This window comes from Aspergillus bombycis, assembly GCF_001792695.1.
Source record: "Aspergillus bombycis strain NRRL26010 chromosome Unknown contig00002, whole genome shotgun sequence".
Lineage (NCBI taxonomy): Eukaryota > Fungi > Ascomycota > Eurotiomycetes > Eurotiales > Aspergillaceae > Aspergillus > Aspergillus bombycis.
The window spans coordinates 537313-556677 of NW_019170004.1; the positions used below are offsets into that span (position 1 = coordinate 537313).

General features: G+C 49.3%; 8 protein-coding genes across 8 annotated transcripts; 6 read left to right on the plus strand and 2 right to left on the minus strand.

The window, feature by feature from the left end:
- Positions 1–834: 834 nt before the first annotated feature.
- ABOM_000605 (bifunctional nucleoside/nucleotide kinase/histidine phosphatase family protein) lies at positions 835–2664 on the plus strand (the record flags this gene model as incomplete). The annotated part of the gene is made up of 4 exons (XM_022527735.1): positions 835–876; positions 1246–1318; positions 1375–1961; positions 2020–2664. 4 exons carry the CDS (start codon positions 835–837, stop codon positions 2662–2664), a joined length of 1347 nt encoding a protein of 448 aa, XP_022394332.1.
- An 846-nt stretch (positions 2665–3510) lies between these two features.
- ABOM_000606 (putative vacuolar morphogenesis protein AvaB) lies at positions 3511–6075 on the plus strand (the record flags this gene model as incomplete). The annotated part of the gene is made up of 1 exon (XM_022527736.1): positions 3511–6075. The coding sequence occupies one exon, from the start codon at positions 3511–3513 to the stop codon at positions 6073–6075; it is 2565 nt and encodes an 854-aa protein (XP_022394394.1).
- A 51-nt stretch (positions 6076–6126) lies between these two features.
- Positions 6127–6837, plus strand: ABOM_000607 (vacuolar morphogenesis protein AvaB; the record flags this gene model as incomplete). The annotated part of the gene is made up of 3 exons (XM_022527737.1): positions 6127–6194; positions 6262–6732; positions 6786–6837. 3 exons carry the CDS (start codon positions 6127–6129, stop codon positions 6835–6837), a joined length of 591 nt encoding a protein of 196 aa, XP_022394368.1.
- Positions 6838–7186: 349 nt separating this feature from the next.
- On the minus strand, positions 7187–7600 carry ABOM_000608 (uncharacterized protein; the record flags this gene model as incomplete). The annotated part of the gene is made up of 1 exon (XM_022527738.1): positions 7187–7600. One exon carries the CDS (start codon positions 7598–7600, stop codon positions 7187–7189), a length of 414 nt encoding a protein of 137 aa, XP_022394367.1.
- Positions 7601–7987: 387 nt separating this feature from the next.
- On the plus strand, positions 7988–10510 carry ABOM_000609 (uncharacterized protein; the record flags this gene model as incomplete). Its single annotated transcript, XM_022527739.1, has 1 exon — positions 7988–10510. One exon carries the CDS (start codon positions 7988–7990, stop codon positions 10508–10510), a length of 2523 nt encoding a protein of 840 aa, XP_022394659.1.
- Positions 10511–11341: 831 nt separating this feature from the next.
- Positions 11342–12087, plus strand: ABOM_000610 (uncharacterized protein; the record flags this gene model as incomplete). The annotated part of the gene is made up of 3 exons (XM_022527740.1): positions 11342–11452; positions 11511–11831; positions 11905–12087. The coding sequence occupies 3 exons, from the start codon at positions 11342–11344 to the stop codon at positions 12085–12087; spliced, it is 615 nt and encodes a 204-aa protein (XP_022394463.1).
- Positions 12088–13841: 1754 nt separating this feature from the next.
- ABOM_000611 (ATP-binding protein) lies at positions 13842–16988 on the plus strand (the record flags this gene model as incomplete). Its single annotated transcript, XM_022527741.1, has 3 exons — positions 13842–14799; positions 14866–16763; positions 16830–16988. The coding sequence occupies 3 exons, from the start codon at positions 13842–13844 to the stop codon at positions 16986–16988; spliced, it is 3015 nt and encodes a 1004-aa protein (XP_022394516.1).
- A 798-nt stretch (positions 16989–17786) lies between these two features.
- Positions 17787–19096, minus strand: ABOM_000612 (malate dehydrogenase; the record flags this gene model as incomplete). The annotated part of the gene is made up of 5 exons (XM_022527742.1): positions 17787–18380; positions 18433–18527; positions 18589–18738; positions 18813–18930; positions 19031–19096. The coding sequence occupies 5 exons, from the start codon at positions 19094–19096 to the stop codon at positions 17787–17789; spliced, it is 1023 nt and encodes a 340-aa protein (XP_022394514.1).
- Positions 19097–19365: the final 269 nt, after the last annotated feature.

Below are 19365 nucleotides of genomic sequence, written 5' to 3' on the forward strand. Positions count from 1 at the left end.
ATGATGTTCTAGTCCCACAAAGCAACCCATGACCTCTTGTGATCCAATCGGCGCAATTCCAGTTTTTGTCAGGATATACTTACTAAGTACTAGTAGTAGTATACCCCTGGATTACATGCAGCCAAATCTGGAGGAGGGGGATTCGATCTTGACGGTGTGTTCCAAGATTAGATCGGGACCCAGTGGATGGAAGGTCTTTCCGGCTTCCAGAACCGGGGGCTGCGACTTTACCCGACGAAAAACGTATCGGAGGGTCACGTGGTGCGTCTTTTAGAGGTGCTGGATCTTCGTTCATCCTTCATAAAACGCATGGGTAGGTTTTTCTAAAATTTTGTTCCAAATTTCTTTTATTTTTTCCAAGCATTGGAGCCATTTCATCACCGGCAGTTTCAGCTCTCCTTTAGTTAGACTAGAAGAAGTTGTGGTGACTTTGCCCCACGGCATGACGTCTGTGCTGATCCCTTTTACTTTCACTCCTTCACCGCATCAACAGTTGGGCCTCCATGGGATCCAACCAGGTCTTTTGATTAATTTACATTGACTACTCTAACGTCCCTTGCGAAGCACGACAGCCGGATCTGTCCACTCATTGAACAGTGATCGTGCAGATACTTGGAAGATTAACAATTAAGAGCCAGGGAAAACTTAATCTTGGGGAAAGACTAAAAGTCCCTATTTCTTTGTCTTGAACGCTATTCCACTTCAGCCTAACTTTCCTCTTCTCCGGCCTTCAGTCCCGTCGGACAAACAGTGGCCGAGGCTTGAATTCGTCTTTCTCTTGTCCCCGTGCTGCATATCCTGATTTGAAAAATCCATCCCGATTTGTTGTCCAGCATGTCTGTGAGAAGAGGTCAGACCAAGAGCTACTTTGCCAGTGTAAGTTGTTCCCGATGCTTGACGGTACTTGTTGGTCGCATTTCCGCTCTTTCACTGTTTTTGAACACATGCCTGTCATTCTTCATTATATGTTATCCAAACAAAAGTTGAATATTCGACTTGGTGCTCGATATATATAGTGAATCTTCTTCTCTCTCCTTTTTTCTTCTTATTTTATTTTCTTTTCACTGTGGCCATGTGCTTGTGTTTCCCCTGGCAACAATGTCTTTCAAAATCTAGATGGTGAGCGCATGGCGTCATCAAGTCCAGCTGCTGTCGGTGTCGTTTTATCACCATACTTACTGCCCCATTGTACTTCTCTTGAGGAAGCTTTGATACATGCAACATACGTACTCACTATTAAGCTAGGCAGATGACACTAAAATTTGTGTCGTTATGGTTGGCCTTCCAGCCAGGGGCAAAAGTCTCATAGCTGGGAAAGGTGTGTATCTCCCTCGGCGTAACCTTTCATGTGCTAGGTGCTAATACGCAAACTAGCAATGCGATATCTTGCTTGGGTCGGCATACCTGCTCGTGTATTTAACGTGGGAAGCTATCGCCGAAATAATACACCGCAACCAAATGCCACCTTCTTTGACCCTCACAACTCCGAGGGAGAGAAGATGAGAAAGGCTGCTGCAGAAGCTGCCATGTCGGATATGCTTCAATGGTTTAGCTCTGGAAAGGGGGTTGTGGCTATATTAGATGCTACCAATTCGACTAAATCTCGGCGAAGTTGGATTTACGAAAGCTGCCATGCTGCCAATGTTGAAACATTATTCGTTGAGTCAATATGCGATGAGGAAGACCTAATAATGAACAACATCCTCGAAGTCAAGACCACCTCGCCGGACTATAAGGGGCAGGACCCTGAGGCTGCTGCTTTGGATTTCCGCAACCGAATTCGCAATTACGAAAAGGTGTACGAGACCATTGACGATAATGAGAAGCATTACACCTACGTAAAACTCATTAATGTCGGGTCGACAGTGATCATAAACCAGATTAAAGACTATCTATCTAGTCGGTTGGTTTATTATATCCAGAATCTCCACATAAAACCCCGGTCAATCTGGCTCTCTCGCGTAAGTTGACACAGAATGAGTCAAGTATTAAAAGAGACGTTTATCTAACTCACGCTAGCATGGAGAATCAGAATATAATCTTACAGGGAAAATCGGTGGGGATTCTAACATTTCGCCACGGGGCGAGGCTTATGCCCGGGCACTTCCTGGTTTACTGAAAAAGTCCGGGGTGCCACCCAACACTAAAATCGTGATTTGGACATCTACTCTCAGGCGGACAATCCAGACAGCTCGACACCTCGCCGCGGAAACCGGATACGAGAAGTTGGAATGGAAAGCCCTTGATGAACTCGATTCAGGGGTGTGTGATGGACTGACATATGAACAAATCGCTGAAAAATACCCAGAGGACTTCGCCGCGCGTGACGAGGACAAGTACAACTACCGCTACCGAGGCGGCGAATCGTACCGCGATGTTGTCATTCGTCTTGAACCTATTATCATGGAACTGGAACGCAGCGAGAACGTCATCATTGTCACCCACCAGGCCGTGCTGCGATGTATCTATGCCTATTTCCTAAATACACCTCAGGAGCAGAGCCCGTGGATGGAGGTTCCTCTACATACTTTGATCAAGCTTACTCCTCGCGCCTACGGCACCGACGAACAGCGTTTTAAAGCCGACATCCCAGCTGTGTCTACCTGGCGTGCCAAAGGCACATCCGCAAAGCATCAAGATTACCCTACAGAGATCAAAGCGTGACATGCTAGTACCTAACTGATTAGGTTCTTCCGCTTTGGCTTCCAACCGTGTTCGATTGTTCCATTTCCGTTCGGGCTGTGCCTTCCATATTGTCTACCGCTTCCCAAGACATCCGGAGTACAAAACTCATTACATACGTTATTTCTCGACTTATCATATACCTTTTCTTCTATATAATCCCATGCTTTCCACAGGTCTCAGTCGGCTCCTGGTCATACATATAGAGTGGCCGGTATTGTTTATTTGATCCCAATGTCTTCGTCTTTGCATTAACGCAGCCTCAGAAACCATTCGCTCTGTGGGCAAGACTGTACGATTATGGAGTGAGGCTGCATGCGAGAACAGCTGGCAAGTGGAGACTAGGACCCATTGCACTTCAGCATTTGAGCGTCTTATCCGGTGAATAAAAAACATAGAATTCTCTGTCCATAGTTATGACCGTTATTCGTCTTTATTATGTATTCCTTGATTAGAAGACAATTACATGCCTAATAGATAGTAAGAGTAATAACAAATGTTGAGATGAAAATATAGATTGCAAAGCAACATTGAAGAGTATCGAATGCGCAGCCACATCATTGGTTGGGCCAAAAGGCGGCGAGACCGATTAGTTGTGTCACATGAGGCGGAAAGCGGCCGTCTGGATGGAGGTCCCATATAGTAGTGTCACACGCTTGGCGACAACGGGAAGTAGTGCTTGCCGATACCAGAGCAAAGCTGCAACAGGGGAGCAATCGCAGCATGCGTCTCCGCTTCATTAACTTCCCATGATCAACCCTGGCTGGACATGACTCTATCCCGCTCCTCAAGTGAAGAGGCGCGACCACGGAAGCTCGCTGCCAAGCCATGTTATCAGCGTTCACAGCTCGGCCTCTCGTCGAGCTCAAGCCCCGAGACAAGTCTAGGATTGAGTCGGTGCTCGCCTACGGCGACCGACTTCTTGTTGGACTGAACAATGGGAGCTTACGGATATACAGAATAAACGAGGTTTCCCCGGACGAACAAAATCACGATGACAACAACAACAACCATAGCCATGACGAGCAGGGCGGTGGAGGTACACTCAAGAACGGGGATAGTGGCCGGCCTGGGACGACGGACTCTGTCGCCAAGCCAAAACAGACTGATTTGCTTCGGGAATTGGAGAAGTTCTCGAGATATAAGATCGAGCAGCTGGCTCTGATCAAGGAGGCCAAGCTTCTCATCTCGCTGTCGGGCGGATACGTTTCGATTCATGACCTGCAGACCTACGAGTTCCAAGAACAGCTTACCAAAACGAAAGGAGCAACCACCTTCACCGTGACTTCAAATATCGTGAAGGATCCCGAGACCGGCGTTCCGTCCATTGTATCTCGTTTGGCGGTCGCAGTGAAGAGGAAAATATTGCTGTGGTCATGGCGCGATATGGAGTTGGATAGCGATGCCGCTGAGATGACGCTGGTCAGTGGGATCAAAACACTCACATGGGTTTCCGGGACAAAACTTGTGGCTGGACTCGGCTCGAACTTTGTAATGGTGGATATTGAGAGCTCGGTAATAACCGAATTAGCCGGACCGGGAAGCATTGGAGGTCTCGGGGGCCAGGAGACGAGTCGTCTAGCCGGCGTCGGAGTTGCTAGCATGAGTTATATCGGAATTGGCGGGGCAGCACCGAAGCCACTGGCAACACGGCTTAGCGAAGGGCAGATATTGTTAGCGAAGGACATCAATACCCATTTCATCGATATCAACGGCAACTCCCTGGGACGCAGGCAGATCCCATGGAGTCACGCTCCGGCAAATATTGGGTACTCTTACCCTTTCCTCCTCGCGCTCCATGACCCTTCAAAAGGTGTAATGGAAGTTAGGAATCCGGAGACGCTATCACTGTTGCAGTCGGTGGCTCTGCCATCCGCGAATGTCCTACATTTCCCACAGCCAAATATCAGTTTGGCACATGCAGGCAAGGGTTTTCTCGTTGGAAGTGACCGCACCATATGGCGGATGGAGGCCCTGAGCTATGATACGCAAATAGATACTCTTGTGGAAAAGGGGTATTTGGACGAAGCAATCAGCCTTACTAGCATGTTAGAAGATGCCTTACTCAGTGACAAGAATGGTCGACTACGGGCAATCAAAATGGAAAAGGCTCAGGGGCTTTTTACCCTGCGCAAATACCGTGACTCATTGGACTTGTTCACCGACATCTCGGCTCCCCCAGAGACTGTCATCCGATTGTACCCTAAAGTCATTGCTGGCGATATATCGTCAATTGACGAAGAGGATGAGTCTGAGGAGAGTACCACAGATGATCCATTAAAGTCAAACGATGGTCAAGTTCAGCTGGACGGTGTTAATACAGAGCACACTCCTGCTCCAAAGACACTCAACCATGCTCCCTCAGTACGATCTCTCCTTCGAACTCGCACAGATGATTGGAGCGATGCTGGCAGTATCCGCGGCAAACCCACGGAAGAAGCTCGGAACGAGAAACCTCTACACGGAAAAGACCTCTTGACTGCCGTTCGCGAATTACAGAAATATCTGGCCGATGTACGGAGGAGGTTCCAGCGGTTCTTGAATCCTGACGGATCACTCAAGATGATCGACTCTCCCTCTGACGCAGCAAACGATGAGTTCACTGATTCGGTGATGAAATTGCTCGATATCACCAAGGACATCCATGACCACGAATTCGCTGAAAAGCTGCGCGAGGAAGCCAGGCTCGTCGATACGACTTTCTTCCGGGTTTGCATGTACGCCACTCCTGCTCTCGCTGGCTCGCTCTTTCGAATCGCCAACTTCTGTGACCCGGAGGTCGTCATGGAAAAGTTGGAGGAAACTGGCCGTTACAATGACCTGATCGATTTCCTTTACGGAAAGAAGATGCATCGTCAAGCCCTGGAGCTCCTGCAACGATTTGGTCAAGCTGAGTCTGAGACTGAAACGGCACCGCAGCTCCATGGTCCCAAGCGAACAGTTGCGTATCTGCAAAACTTGGCACCGGACCGAATTGATCTCATCCTCGAATTCGCAGAATGGCCCGTGAAGGAAGATCCCAACCTTGGTATGGAGGTTTTTCTAGCAGACACTGAGAATGCAGAGACACTACCCCGACACCAGGTTCTCGAGTTCTTGCAAGGCATCGACCCGGATTTGGCTGTTCGATATCTCGAACATGTAATCGGAGAGTTGAACGACATGACTCCGGATCTACACCAAAAGCTCCTCACTTTCTACATGGCTCGGTTAAAGAAAGACGGATCCGACAACTGGGCATTCCCTAGCAATGAGGAACGTATTGTATGGAGAAGCAAATTCCTGGAGATGTTGAGGTCAAGCTCTCAATATTCACCAGCTAAGATACTTGATAGCCTTGATCGCGATGGTACCAACTACCCGTTCTACATCTTTACTTATACGCCCAGCTAACCATGCAATAGATCCTGAATCTTCGAAGCAAGAGCCATTGTCTTTAGTAAAATGGGTCAGCACAGGCAGGCCCTGGAAATCTATGTCTTCAAATTGGAGGATTATGCGAAGGCGGAAGAGTACGTTCGGTGAACCGCACGCTTTATTTACGTTCTTCAAGGGGTTGTTCTAATAGACTTTCTGCAGGTATTGTAACCATTTCCATAAGACGGAGGATGTAACTGCCGAAGCCGCACCTTTATCGGTGGTTGACTCCGGTGATAAACCATCTATACATCTGACTCTACTGTCGCTGTATCTCACTCCACCTCATGGATATGAGCGCCGATATGGGCCTGCGCTGGAGATACTTGCAAAGCACGGATCTCGTCTTCCACCAAGTTCAGCATTAGAGCTGATCCCCGAGTCACTGCCTGTTAAAGAACTTGACTTTTATTTCAAGGGCCGTATGCGGGCAGCCACCTCGGCGTTAAACGAAAGTCGAATTGTGGCCAGTTTGCAGAAAGCTCAGAAGTTCAAGACCGAAGCGCAGCTCATGGTGGGTGAAGGGACGGACGGAAAGTCATGCAGAATGAGACATGTCACCATCACCGAGGAAAGGATATGTGGCATCTGTCACAAGCGTATCGGTGGCAGTGTGATTAATGTGTTCCCAGAGTATGTTTTCCACCAGTGGTTGTATCTTCGTTCTCCCGCTGACTTGCCCATAGTAATACTGTTGTCCACCTTGGCTGTGCCAATCGTGCATCCGCTGCTTCATGAAGTTTCTTGCAAATAGAATCAGGTTGGCCTCTTTGGCCATGCGTTGACCATTTGGCTTCCACATTTAGTTGCTGCTGTCTTTTTATTTTCTTCTTTTTTCCCCCTTCCCCTCCTGGTCCTTCTCTCTTCCCATCAAAGTCTCTGCGCATTTTGTTATCAATGCATATTATCGCAATGGAGTGGCGGATGATTTCTGCTCTTTGATACCCAGGATAGCGATGTTATCCAAGGATCCGTTCTATATTTTTACTTGGCACTTTCGAGTCCTCATCACTTCTTGTAATATAGCCTGTCTCCTTGGCATAATCGCGACAGTCATCAAGACTTCGGTCATAGACTAGTTAAACTTTCAGGCATCCTCCTCGACAACCTCCTCTCCGTAGTTCTCCTCCTCTTTGCGTTCTTGCTCTGAGATTTGACGTCCCTGGGCTTCGGCGAGCTTTTTATCCTCCTCCATCCGTTCGGTCAGGAACACGTTGATATCATTCTGCAGATTCGGCACTAATTTCCTGAGCTCGGACAAATAAGCTACCTTAGTCTGTACATTTTCTGGGGATAAATCGGTGGAGGGCAAAGGCGAGGAGATGGAGTGCTCAAAAGTCTGCGTCGACTGAGGGGCAGAATAGACCGCGCGCAGGGGATTGGATGGGGCGGAGGAAGTGCCTGCCGCCATAATATCGGTATTGCAGAATGTCTCCTTAGTCGGGGAAGTTTTTAGTCGTTTTGAATCGTGCTGATCGTCTGAGTTGGTAGTAGCAGACATTGAGGGGAAGATTATGTTGGCTGGGGGTTAGTTCGATTCATGGAGCAATAGTCGGCGGGGCGCCTGAATTATGGGAAGGCGGTGTTGGTTTCATTTCAGATTGTGCGCGGCGGAGTCAAGCAAAGATCGACGACAAATGGACACTTATGTACGCTTATAGTTCTCCGTCATCTCTCACGGCTGCTGATCCTTCACTAGGCGGCTGAATTAATCTACGTATTAGATTCAACGCCAGGATCTGGTAAACAAATCACAACAACTACAACCCATGACAACGGAACATGGGGAATGTGGCTATGGTGTCCGAATAACTCCGTCTGACTCGCTCTCATTTGTTGCCCACCGTTACGTATAAATTACACACTGCCTGAACGACCAACAGCAACAATGTTACGCTCGCCGATTTCACCTGAGCGTTCCTCCGCCCGACCGCCAAATCCCTCTCGACCATCCTTCGATAGTGAATTGGAACGTCCAGGCTCCTCTGGAAGTGATGCCTCTTCAGTGACTTCCAATGTGACAACCATATCCGCCGTCCAAACCCCATTTTATCAACCTCCTAGTGGGACGTCGTCCCCCCGGCCGCCGCGGACCTCATCGATTACCACCGCCACCGTGAGTAGCCAGAACGGCCCTTCGCCTACCCGCACTCGGCCTCCCGCTTCCTTCATGCCACAAAATGAGATATCGAGTAGGAAACCGACGGGTCGGGCGCATCCGCCCGATCTGATGATGAAACATCGGTCTCGACATCACTCACAGGGGTTCTTCGAACCTTCCCTCCCTACGGCGTCCGCCTCGGACTCGACCATTTCGGCTTCGAGAATCGCAGCCCAGACTGCGATGCAACAACAGCAGCAGCAACAGGGCAGTAACACGCAACAACTACCCAAACGACCTCAGACCATTCTCTATACTCCGGACGATGGATCGAGAACCAGGGGAGGTAGTATTTCCCCTCCCCCACTATTGCCAGCCCCTTCCCTACCACCGCCCGGGTCCAGTGGATCATCAGGGCAAACATATCAGAATGGCCATTCCGGTGTGGCGACCACTGCAGCCAATGTGGCGTTTCCACGACACGCTGGGCTGCAACCTCCCGGGCTAGAAGCGCCGCCGGAAAAGGAGCACAAACATAAAGGAGAGAAACCGAAGATGAAGCTGTTTTCGAAGCCGAAACATATTGGGATTAGCCGGGATAAAGACGGAATACCAAAAGATAGGGGGCTCCCATCACCCAGCAAAATGGGTTTCTCCGGAGCAGGATTGTCACGCATTGTCAGTGCATCTACGACAAGCTTAGCTGAGACCTTCCCATCTAACAACTCCTCGATGTATAACCTATCCAATGCTTCTGCGAGCACGGTGGTCCCCGCCGATAAGCCGATGTCCAATGAGAAAGAGAAGGACAAGGAAAAGGCCCATAAGCATCATTTTTTGTCGAGGCAAAAGCTGAAGTTAAAGGACCGAGATGATCATTACAATCTACCGCTATCTTCTGCTTCTAGTAACTCCAAACCGTCCGACCCGAACGCCCCCCAGTCGCTTTACTCATTTACACCTGCTTCTCCGGGTCCAACGTCGACTACGTTTGGCAAATCGGTGAGTGGGTTAGATATCCTTCACGGTGGTCGGGCTTTACGGGAAAAGAAGAAGGAGGAGAAGGAGAAAGAGAAGGCGATGGCGGAGTCGGAGCAGCATGAATGGATGACTGGCCCGACAGGCGTTGGTGGTACGTCGACTGTATTTGCGGGGCCATCCTCAATTGGCTCGGCTGGGGGTCTCACAGAGGCTGCTCTTCGAGAAACCTTACAAGGGTTTGGCCTCAACAACATGTCGCCGGAAGATGCGTGGGATTTCCTGAAGGCTAAGCTGTTGGTGATTTTCGATGGGGAAGACGTTCGTATTTCCATCGAAGATCTCAACAAGCTGGTGTTGATTCACATCCAGCGCTGTGTGCAAAAGCGCACACCATCCGCCATTGTTGATGATCTACGGGAGCTACTCGAGACCGGATTTGCATCCTTGAATCATACATTAAACGGGGTACCCGATGAGAAGCTGGTTCCTCATTTGGTGCAAATATGGATGCTAGTCTTTGGCACAATTCTTCCGTTCATACAGGCTGTCTTCTTACCCTTGGACCTCGAGTTCAGGGGTTGCGGGACTGTGATGAACCTTCGAGAGGCCCGCGAGTTCTGGGCTGCCGCCTTGAATGGGGATTATCCTGGGTGCGAGCTTGAAGTCCGCAACCTTGTGTTGATAGCTTTCCGTGATAAGGTCATTCTTTATCGTTACGACGGCCTTAAGGCTACATTTTCCCGGTTGAGTCTTGAAAATATCAACTTGGGCAATTCTGCCCTCAGCGTAACGACAAAGAGCAGCAGTAGTAGTGGTCGGCCCGCAACAGCTGCCTCGCTGGATGCCGGTTTTGGCAGCTACAATTCTCAGTCTTCCACTCTCCTCAATACTGCGGCCAGCTACTCTTCAGACTCTATGAGCTGCAACCGCAGTCGTGCTGCTTCCAACACTTCGTCCAACCCTGACCAACTTATCTTCCAATCGTTTTCGTCCCCGACACAACGGCCGACCATCATCCATCGATCGTCTCATACCGCTGATACGTCTCATGTTATCACAGAGACCGTTGGTCGGATGCTTCAATGCGTTAGTGTTTTAGCCAGTGTGCAGACGGGCGGCAAACCGCAAGAGAAAATTGAGCTTCTGAGCAAAGCGCTTAAGCACAATTGGCTCGGCCGTGGCCGCACTGGGCGAGACCGACGAGGATTTGTTGGAGCTAAGATTCGACCGGCGATGGTTACACGGACCGAGAGCGATGATTCCATGAGAGATAGAAACGGTGATTCGGGTATCATGCGAGATGGGCATCGGGAAATGAGTGTTCTTTGAGACGGTCTACTTCGTGCATTTATCAGCTTGTCTTGGTTTTTCTGGCGCACATAGATACCTCCGGCGTGATTGTCAAAGTGGGATGTTCTTTGATATCCTTGGGAGTCTGTTGGGTATTGTTTTTCCTTTTATTTTTATTTTTCTCATTTTTTTTTTTTTTTTACAGTATGGCTACTACTGGGTCTGTTCTCAATCCATTGGGCACATGCATCCGCAGCAGCAACTCTAGTAACACTGCCATTCTACGAATTTGAAGGGGTAGGGTATCTGAACATTATATTGTATGGCAATCCACGAACTTTGGCAAGGAATTTACACTGCTGTCCAGCTGTAGCCTCTTCATTTGCATCTAACTCGGTTCTCTACGTGTCAATCCTTTTCCTACATTACTGATCATTACTGAATGATCTGACTCTGCTTAAATCTTTAAGAGCGCTGTAGAACAATTCGTTGCGTCCTCACCCGGACGGCATTCGCAGCCTCCAGCCTTCTAATCCCCTGTGCAATCCTTCACCAACACTGAAAGTGTAATCAGCAAGTCAATACATTCACTGATCAGAGAATCTCAGTAGCCCAGCAACACTTGTTTCCCTTGCAAATCGATCAGGCCATCCTTGGATTCACGGAGTTCCTCTACTCACTGGTTCCTTCATCTCACCAGACTACATTGGTATCCTAATCACTTCAACATCTATAGTCTGAGCAGCCAGAGTGTTCCTACCCTTCTCTCTCTTATCATTCACAACCAAAGACTCGACATCGCGAATCCCAACTCACCTCACAACATCCACTCCCACAAGTCCCACATACTTATCTACCAACCAACGAACAATGGACCAGGCACCTCCAACTCCACCCACACCCGCCTCCCAGGAGGACACCATGCCCGAATTCACCCCCATCAACGGCAATACAGCCGAAACTTCGGTCCCCTCCCCCTCGGTAAGCTTTCCTCAAGTCCCCCAAGTCACTAACCAACAAACTAAACAAAAGCCTCCAGGCCGTAGCAGCAAACACCCCCACCAAACGTGGCAAGAAATCCGCAGCCGCCAACGGCGAGAAAGCCTCACCTTCCAAGAAGGCCAAGGCAGCGGCGGGATCCAGCCCCTCGAAGAAAACCATCGGACCCATCCCGACCTCGTTCGAGGCGGCTGGATTATCCGATCGAATGATTATTCAGATGCGAGATGAAGAGGGCAAGAACTGGGGTGATATTAATGAGTCTTGGACGAAGATGACTGGTATCAAAGTAGGGACTAGTACGCTGCGAATGAGATATACAACTATGAAGGCGAATTTTGTGGAGTTTACTGGGGAAGATGTACGTTCTTCTTCTCTGTTTGTTACTTTCATTAGGCTTGGTAGTGATTCGTGCTGACGGTATTTGTGCATAGGAAGCGAGACTTCTTCGTCTTAAGAAGGAGATTGAGGAGAAGTTTGAGCAGGAGAAGTGGCCTAAGCTTATGGAGGCTATTGAGGCTGACGGTGGCAAGAAGTATCCTGTTGCTGCTTTGCAGAAGAAATTCAAGGATCTGGCTAAGGGTAACAATCAGGCTGATGCTGTCAAGGAGGAGTAAGAGACTCTGAGGTTTACTGGGCTTCCATGGGAGGTGGAGGGCAGGTTAGAGCTAGGAAAAGTGATGCGAAGTAGAGATTTGGGCTAAATACAATTGAATATGACACAGCTGGACAGCTATAGTGTTCTTCTTGCAGAAATCTGACCTAATTCGTCTCCATGAAGTCAATTCTAACACATAGCCTAGCTGATTGTCAAGTCAACCGATAAATTATGGTGTCACTGATAATCCACGGTAGGGCAAAAATATCCGGTCTGGTTCTTCAGCTGACGAGAGTTCCATACAAGTGGGAACATCTGGAACGACGATGTTCAATCGGAATAAATCCTGCTCGGATTATGTCCTCATCCTTGTCCATACTGACTGAGCTCAAATATCCGGGACTGGGATGCGAGGGGGTTTGCATTACGTGTTTTGGTAATTGAGACAGGGAAATGCAGCTCAAATGCGATCTGTGATTGTCATTCGAATAGTAGTTTATTTTTTTTTTCTTACTCTTTTTGTTCTCTTAGTTTACTCCCACTACTTGCAATTAAATATCGGAAAGCTAGGCATCACTACAAAGGGTAAGACTATATATTTATAGTACTAGTCAGTACGCTATCCCTTACCCCGACCAGCATCCTCCTATAGAATCACAGATAGATATAACTCAGCGCCCTAGGGGCAAAAGTACAGTACAGCTGCACTTGCGCACTGACAGCCTGCATAGGCAGGGGTGAGGGGAAAAAGAGACTGGAAATCATCGCCGATTCCTGCGGTCACGGTTGTGTAACCCAGCGATCGGCAGGTCTGGTCCTTGACTCATGACGATCATGAAAATTATGATCGTTGTTGTTATTATCATCATTACGGCCTCCCCCCAAGGCATCCTTCAGGCTGAAAAGCAATGGGATGATTAAAATGTCAGTTGCCCGGTAATCATCTGGCCGAGATAGAGTTATAGCCCTGAAGAAATCCTCGTCGTAGTGAGTCATGAATACCTAAATTAGGCAGAGAACAAAAAGTAAATCCATCCAAAAAACTCCATTCTGGATCTGCGCCATTAGAACCCATTCCTGGGACAAACGATCATTGGTAGGGATGCCTGCATCGTGGGGCTGAACTGAAGCGCTGACAACAACTCAGCGCCTCAGGCAGAGCTGTGATTGGGACATGCAGCTCTCAGGCATCACTGCTTTGCTTCTTCCTAGAATCCGTGACTGTCCAACAATCGGTCCCTGTGTATTCGCCTTTCTTTTACCGTTTATAACGCGCTATCATCCCACGATCCCTTTCTGACTGCTACTTTCCGGGGGACTTCGTCAATTCCCGCAATGACTACGCCAGTCTCCGCTCTGTGACCACGATTCCTTTCAACCTCTGTGGTAAGGTTGCCTTCATGCTACCGACCTCTTCTTTCGTTCTCGATACACGATACATCCCGCGCCCAAGTCGTAGGGCATTGGACGTCTTCCGCCTCATTCTCACCGCCAGAAGAGCCCTCCCTCGTCGGCCAATCCATTCCGATTATACGAAGCAAGGCGCCAACCTAGCCTGTGATATCTGTGTTTAGGCATCAGGTCTCGTACGTCAGTTCAGGTAAGCTGGTTTATTCCGCCCATTGTGGTATATGTATTGGTCTTCTCCCTTTTCTCGTGCACCTGATCCACCGACACCCTACATTCACACCCCAATCCGACTTTCATCCATAATATCCCGTATTAAACCTGTCACGACTATATTCCCCTCCCACTTGCTAGAGCTCACTGACAATGTCATCAAGTGCTACCGCTTTAAATTCTAGCTCTAACAACGCAGCTCAACATTCCGTCATAGAACCCGAGCCACAAAAAGAGCAAAGCTCGGATCCGCTCTTGACCCCATCTGCTCCGCTCCCCGAAGCAGCTCCACAGCGGGCCCTATCTAATCAGCGCCCTGAAGCCATGGCCGATTCCAGCGTGACGACCACCACTGCCGCATCGGAAACTAAACATGAGGCCGAGCCGCCGGCCGACAACACTACTATCAAGCCAGATGCGAAATCAACCGTTGCCGTGTCAGAAACCGCCCCAGCTTGCAAAAAACATCCGTCCAAGGAAAAAGACCCTAACGGCCGCAATCGCGATTCGAAAAAGAAGAGCCATAGGTCTAAGACATCATCCGTAGTCACTCCTAGTGATGACAGTTCGAATGAGTCGGATTCCTCTGCTGATAGCTCTAGCGCTGAGGAATCTGCATCCGAAGACGAAGAATCTCCCTCCAGTTCATCTGAATCGGAGCCGGAAAGGACACATCGGCGGAGAGGAACAAAGAACAAGACAAAGAAGTCGCTAAGAAGCAGCCGGAAGAAGAAGTCCCGGCCGCAATATGAATCTGAGTCTGAGTCAGACTCAGGTGAGAGTGAGGATGATGATACTACCCTCGATGAGAAGGCTGTCAAGCGGCTTGTATCCAAGCTCAAAGCACGAAAGAAGGCTAAAAAACACCGGTCCCAGGAGGATTCATCAGAGGACCTGGAGGACTCAGACGAGGAAGCTGACCCGGACGACATGGCGCTCTTGCTTGCGGAAGAGCGATTAGCCTCTTTGAGACTGAAACGAGGTGATGGCAGGCGTCGTAACAGAACCCGAGGTAAACGGAACTCATCCGACGGGCAGGCAGACGGCCAAAGAAAATCCAAAGGCAGGAAGAAAACTGCTTCAAAGATAGCTTTCAAGCGAGTAGATGAATGTATGTGCGAGCCGAAATCTACCTACAGATCAGAACGGCCAGTACTAACCAGATGACTACTCTCAGTGTGGGACAATACCATTCATAACTACAAGCTTACAGAGACTGTGGACGACCCAGAGGCTAATGAATGGGACCAATATCTATTCACCGTACGCCGCAAATTTGACTGGGATAACAAGTACACGGAAACGGTGGTAGATTTGAAAAGCAAGTACATTCGCGATGCACTTTCCAAGGTGATGGACGGCGTTAAGGGGGTCAGCTTAGTGCAGGAGACGGCCGTCGTTGACCCCAATATGCTTTTCTTATATCTTGAAGAGACCCGCCAATACATGAAGGATCTAAAGCAGCAGGCGAAAACGGAGAAAAAGAAAAAAGCTAAAAAAGTGGCTACAACCAAGGCGGCCCATCTCAAGGTTCTTGTCAAGTATCTAGATACAGACTACGCCGAGACCAAAAAAACCCTGTATCCGCTGCTAGAAGCCAACACAATAACCTTCGATCTACTATGGGCATTGTTCAAGCCGAACACCATCGCATATACCCCAACATACGGGAATCAGGACGAGCCACGCGCTTTTAAGCTCGAGTATGCCACCAAGGAGTCCTCTTTCATGAAAGGTCAGTGGTACAGCATTGAAGGCCGCTACCTTGAATACGACGGGAAATCATTTGGCATGGGAACAATGCTGGCTGAAGTGGAAAGTTTCAAGGGTGCTCGCAGGATAACCAGCCTCAACTGCTACCCGCTGAAGTACCATCGAGAGGCTGAAGACGTCAAAGCTAAACTAATTGAGAGAGGCAAGAAGTTTGTATCAATGAGAGGTATGAACTACCGATTCCACAAAGGGATGGGTTTCTACAAGAAGAAGCGGTCTGTTATCAAAGTCAACATCAACGGAAGAGTTATGATCGATCCTGCCATTCACCGCCGGATCAACCCTAACTATCCCATCAGCACTGTCCGCCCGAAAGATGCAGATTATATTGATGACTCCGACGGCGCCGGTAGTGATGGCGGATGCTGCTGTGTATCAGAATCTGACTCAGATGACCCGTACGTACACCGTCGGGACTCGGATACCCCTAGAGTCCGGTACAAGGTCATCCAGGATAAGGAGGGCACGCCGCACGTGGTCGAAGTTGAGCTAGATGAAAATGGCAACGAAATCCAGAAGGAACAAATGGACGAAGTCGAGGATCCATCTGAGAGAGACTTCACCGAAGAGGAACTGCTGATAGCCAGTCCGGTGGTTCTGGGGTTTGCCTTTAGTGAGAAACTGTGGCTAGAGTTTAGCATCTCAGGCATCAGCGACATCAACTGGAATGAAGACGCATTCGACTCGTTGGTCCTTCCAGACAATCAGAAATCGATTGTCAAGGCCCTTGTGGAGTCCCACACTTTCTGTGCCGCACAGAACATCGACGACGTTATTCAAGGCAAGGGCAAAGGTCTAGTAGCTGTGCTCCACGGACCACCAGGCACAGGTAAAACACTGACGGCCGAAGGCATCGCCGAGCTGCTCAAACGCCCGTTGTACATGGTCAGCGCGGGGGAGCTCGGGACGGACTCCCGAACCCTGGAAGCTGAGCTTAATAAGATCTTGGATATTGCCCATTCCTGGGGCGCTGTGCTCCTGCTCGATGAAGCAGATATATTTCTCGAAAAACGCACAATCCAGGACATCCACCGCAATGCTCTCGTTAGCATCTTCCTTCGTCTCCTAGAGTACTTCCAAGGCATTCTTTTCCTGACAACTAACCGAGTGGAAACCTTCGACGATGCCTTCCAATCCCGAATCCACGTCGCCCTGCGGTACGGAGACCTCACCACCAAGGCGAAGCGAAGCGTATGGAAAATGTTCCTCGAGAAAGTCCAGGCAATGGACGGCGTGCAAACAGCAACCTTCACCGAAAAAGACTTCGACGCTCTCGCGCGCCACAATCTCAACGGACGACAGGTATGCTTACCCCCTCCACCACCCTCCTAATCCATCCTAAAGAACCCAAACTAACCCATACCCTAGATCAAAAACTCCGTCCGCACCGCGCAAGCCCTAGCCGTCAACGAGAAAAATCCCCTCTCCATGGAACACATCAAGAGAGTCTTACAAGTAGCAGAAACATTCGACCACGATCTCCGCGGTGGAACAGGATACATCGATGCAATGAGAAGCTACACGTGAGACACGACAGATATAAGAGCAGATACGACTTACGAACGATAACTAGTACATGAATATGAAAAACGGGATGAGATATGAAAATGAGATAATACGAAATGGTCACGGTGTTTTCCCTGGGAGATAGACTATCCGTTCGTGATCAGTTTATTACAATAATCTATTTATCTTTTGAATTGGTTTGTTGGGGGACTGAGGGATATCCTATTCGATCCTGGCCTTCTCTCCTTGTTTCGTCTATTTCGCTCCTCTTTCGTTTGTGTCATCACTGGGGCGGGTCTGATTTGATTAGTGTTTCTTGTTTTGATTATATGGGACGAATTTACGAAAATCTTGCAGGTAGCTGGTTTCGGAAGGTAGGGTAAGAAATAGAAGAATAAAGACAGAATTAAGAATGGATACCAAGATTATCACATCGCATCAGATAAGATCTATCTACATGCCTCGGTAAAGCGGGTCCTTCAGTTATGTCGCATCATATCAGTTACAAAATATGTACAGTCTACTTTGGACAAGGCTTTCGAGCCGAATACAGACATCAGGGGAATCAATTATATTTTGAAATGTTTAGGAAATACATGTTCGTCGCCTTTGCCATCATGAAACGAGGGGACTCATCAATTGACTATCCATCAGCTCGTCATTGCTCCAGAAACAAACTGCAGCTGCATCTCCTCCGATATAAAGCCGATGCGAGTGGAAGCATACACGATGGGTAATAGGCGCAAAATGTCATACACAAGACTGTTATACAGGGAGGAAAAGAGCTGCAGACGGTCTAGTTTACCTTATGAGAGTAATTTAAGGGTTGGCCTTGACGAAGTCAATACCCTTCTGGATGTTCTTCTTGAGGTCACCAAGGCAGGCCGCGAGGAGCTTCTCCTCGTAGGAGTTGACCTGGCCAACGGGAAGGATCTTCTCAACACCGTTGGGGCCGAGCTCGACCTTGGAGGCGAAGAAGTCAACACCCTGGTCCTTGTAGAGAGGGCTGTCGACGAAAGTGGGCTCAATGACACCCTTCTCACCCTGGGCGGCCTTGAGGAGGGACTCAGCCATGCGAGCACCAGCCATGGCCATGGAGAGGGTGGCAGAGCCAGCACCATCCTTGGCCTTAACGACCTCATCACCACCGAACTGGATGCGGTTGACGAGCTGGTCGCGGGTCTCACCCTCAATGCTGGGGTGGTTGGACTGGGAGAGAAGAGGGACAATTGTCACACCGGAGTGGCCACCGACGACAGGGACGGCCTCGTTGGCGGGGTCGGTCTTCTGGACCTGGGAGATGAAGCGAGAGGCACGGACAACGTCAAGGGTGGTAACACCGAAGAGGCGCTTGGGGTTGTAGACACCCTTAGACTTGAAGACCTCGGAGACAATGGGGACGGTGGAGTTAACCTGATTGTAATTAGCACGAGATAACTGGTGATAGTAGGTAAAACCATCATACAGGGTTGGAGATGACGAGGATGTTGGCCTCGGGGGAAGCCTCAGCAGCAGCCTTAGCAAGGTCGCGCACAATGGAGGCGTTGGTGTTGAAGAGGTCTGGCGATATTTCCATCAGTATTCAATTTCCAGTGGCATTGCGAAGTTATGATATCCATACCGTCACGGGTCATGCCGGGCTTGCGAGGAACACCGGCAGGGATGAGGACGATCTCAGAGCCCTTGAGAGCATCGCGGAGGCCAGATGGGGTAGCTTCGAAGCCAGAGACGGTGCTGTTGGTGTTGATGTGGCTCAGGTCAGCGGCAACACCTGTCGCATCACCCATGTCAGTCTTGTCTTAAATCACTGAAGTCGAAGATGCTGCAAGCTGTGCAGAAACATACCAGGGCCACCGCGGATGTCGTAGAGGGCAAGTTCAGAAACACGGGGGTTGAGCTTGAGAAGAAGGGAGAGAGGCTGGCCAATGCCACCAGCGGCACCAAGAACGGTAACCTTGGAAGCCTGTGAACAAGAAGGTAGGTTAGTCTGTTAGTTTTTCTGTTGTTGTAGAGCTAGTTCCGAGGTCCAGAAACAGAAAGGTTCGATGGACTCAATCACATACCTGGCTGGCAGAAGCGGAGAAGCCGCGCTTCTGGAGGAGGTTGAAAGACTGGCGAGCAGCGAACATTGTGAATGATGTGTAAGGAGGGATAGAATGAATTCTATCTAAAAGAAATGGAGAGGTGAGGTGGAGAGAAAAAAGAAGAGCGGATGAGAAAGGGGAGGAAGGAAGAAAGGGAAAGAGGAATCGGCGGCCGTTCGTTGCCGGTGAGAAGGAATTCACTAACGAATTTGGTTTGTTGGCGGCTAAATCGCTCCGTTTCCGATTCTTTCCCCACGCACGGCTGACTCGGAATCATTCGTCACTTCACATGGGGACCGGAGTCAACCCTCGTA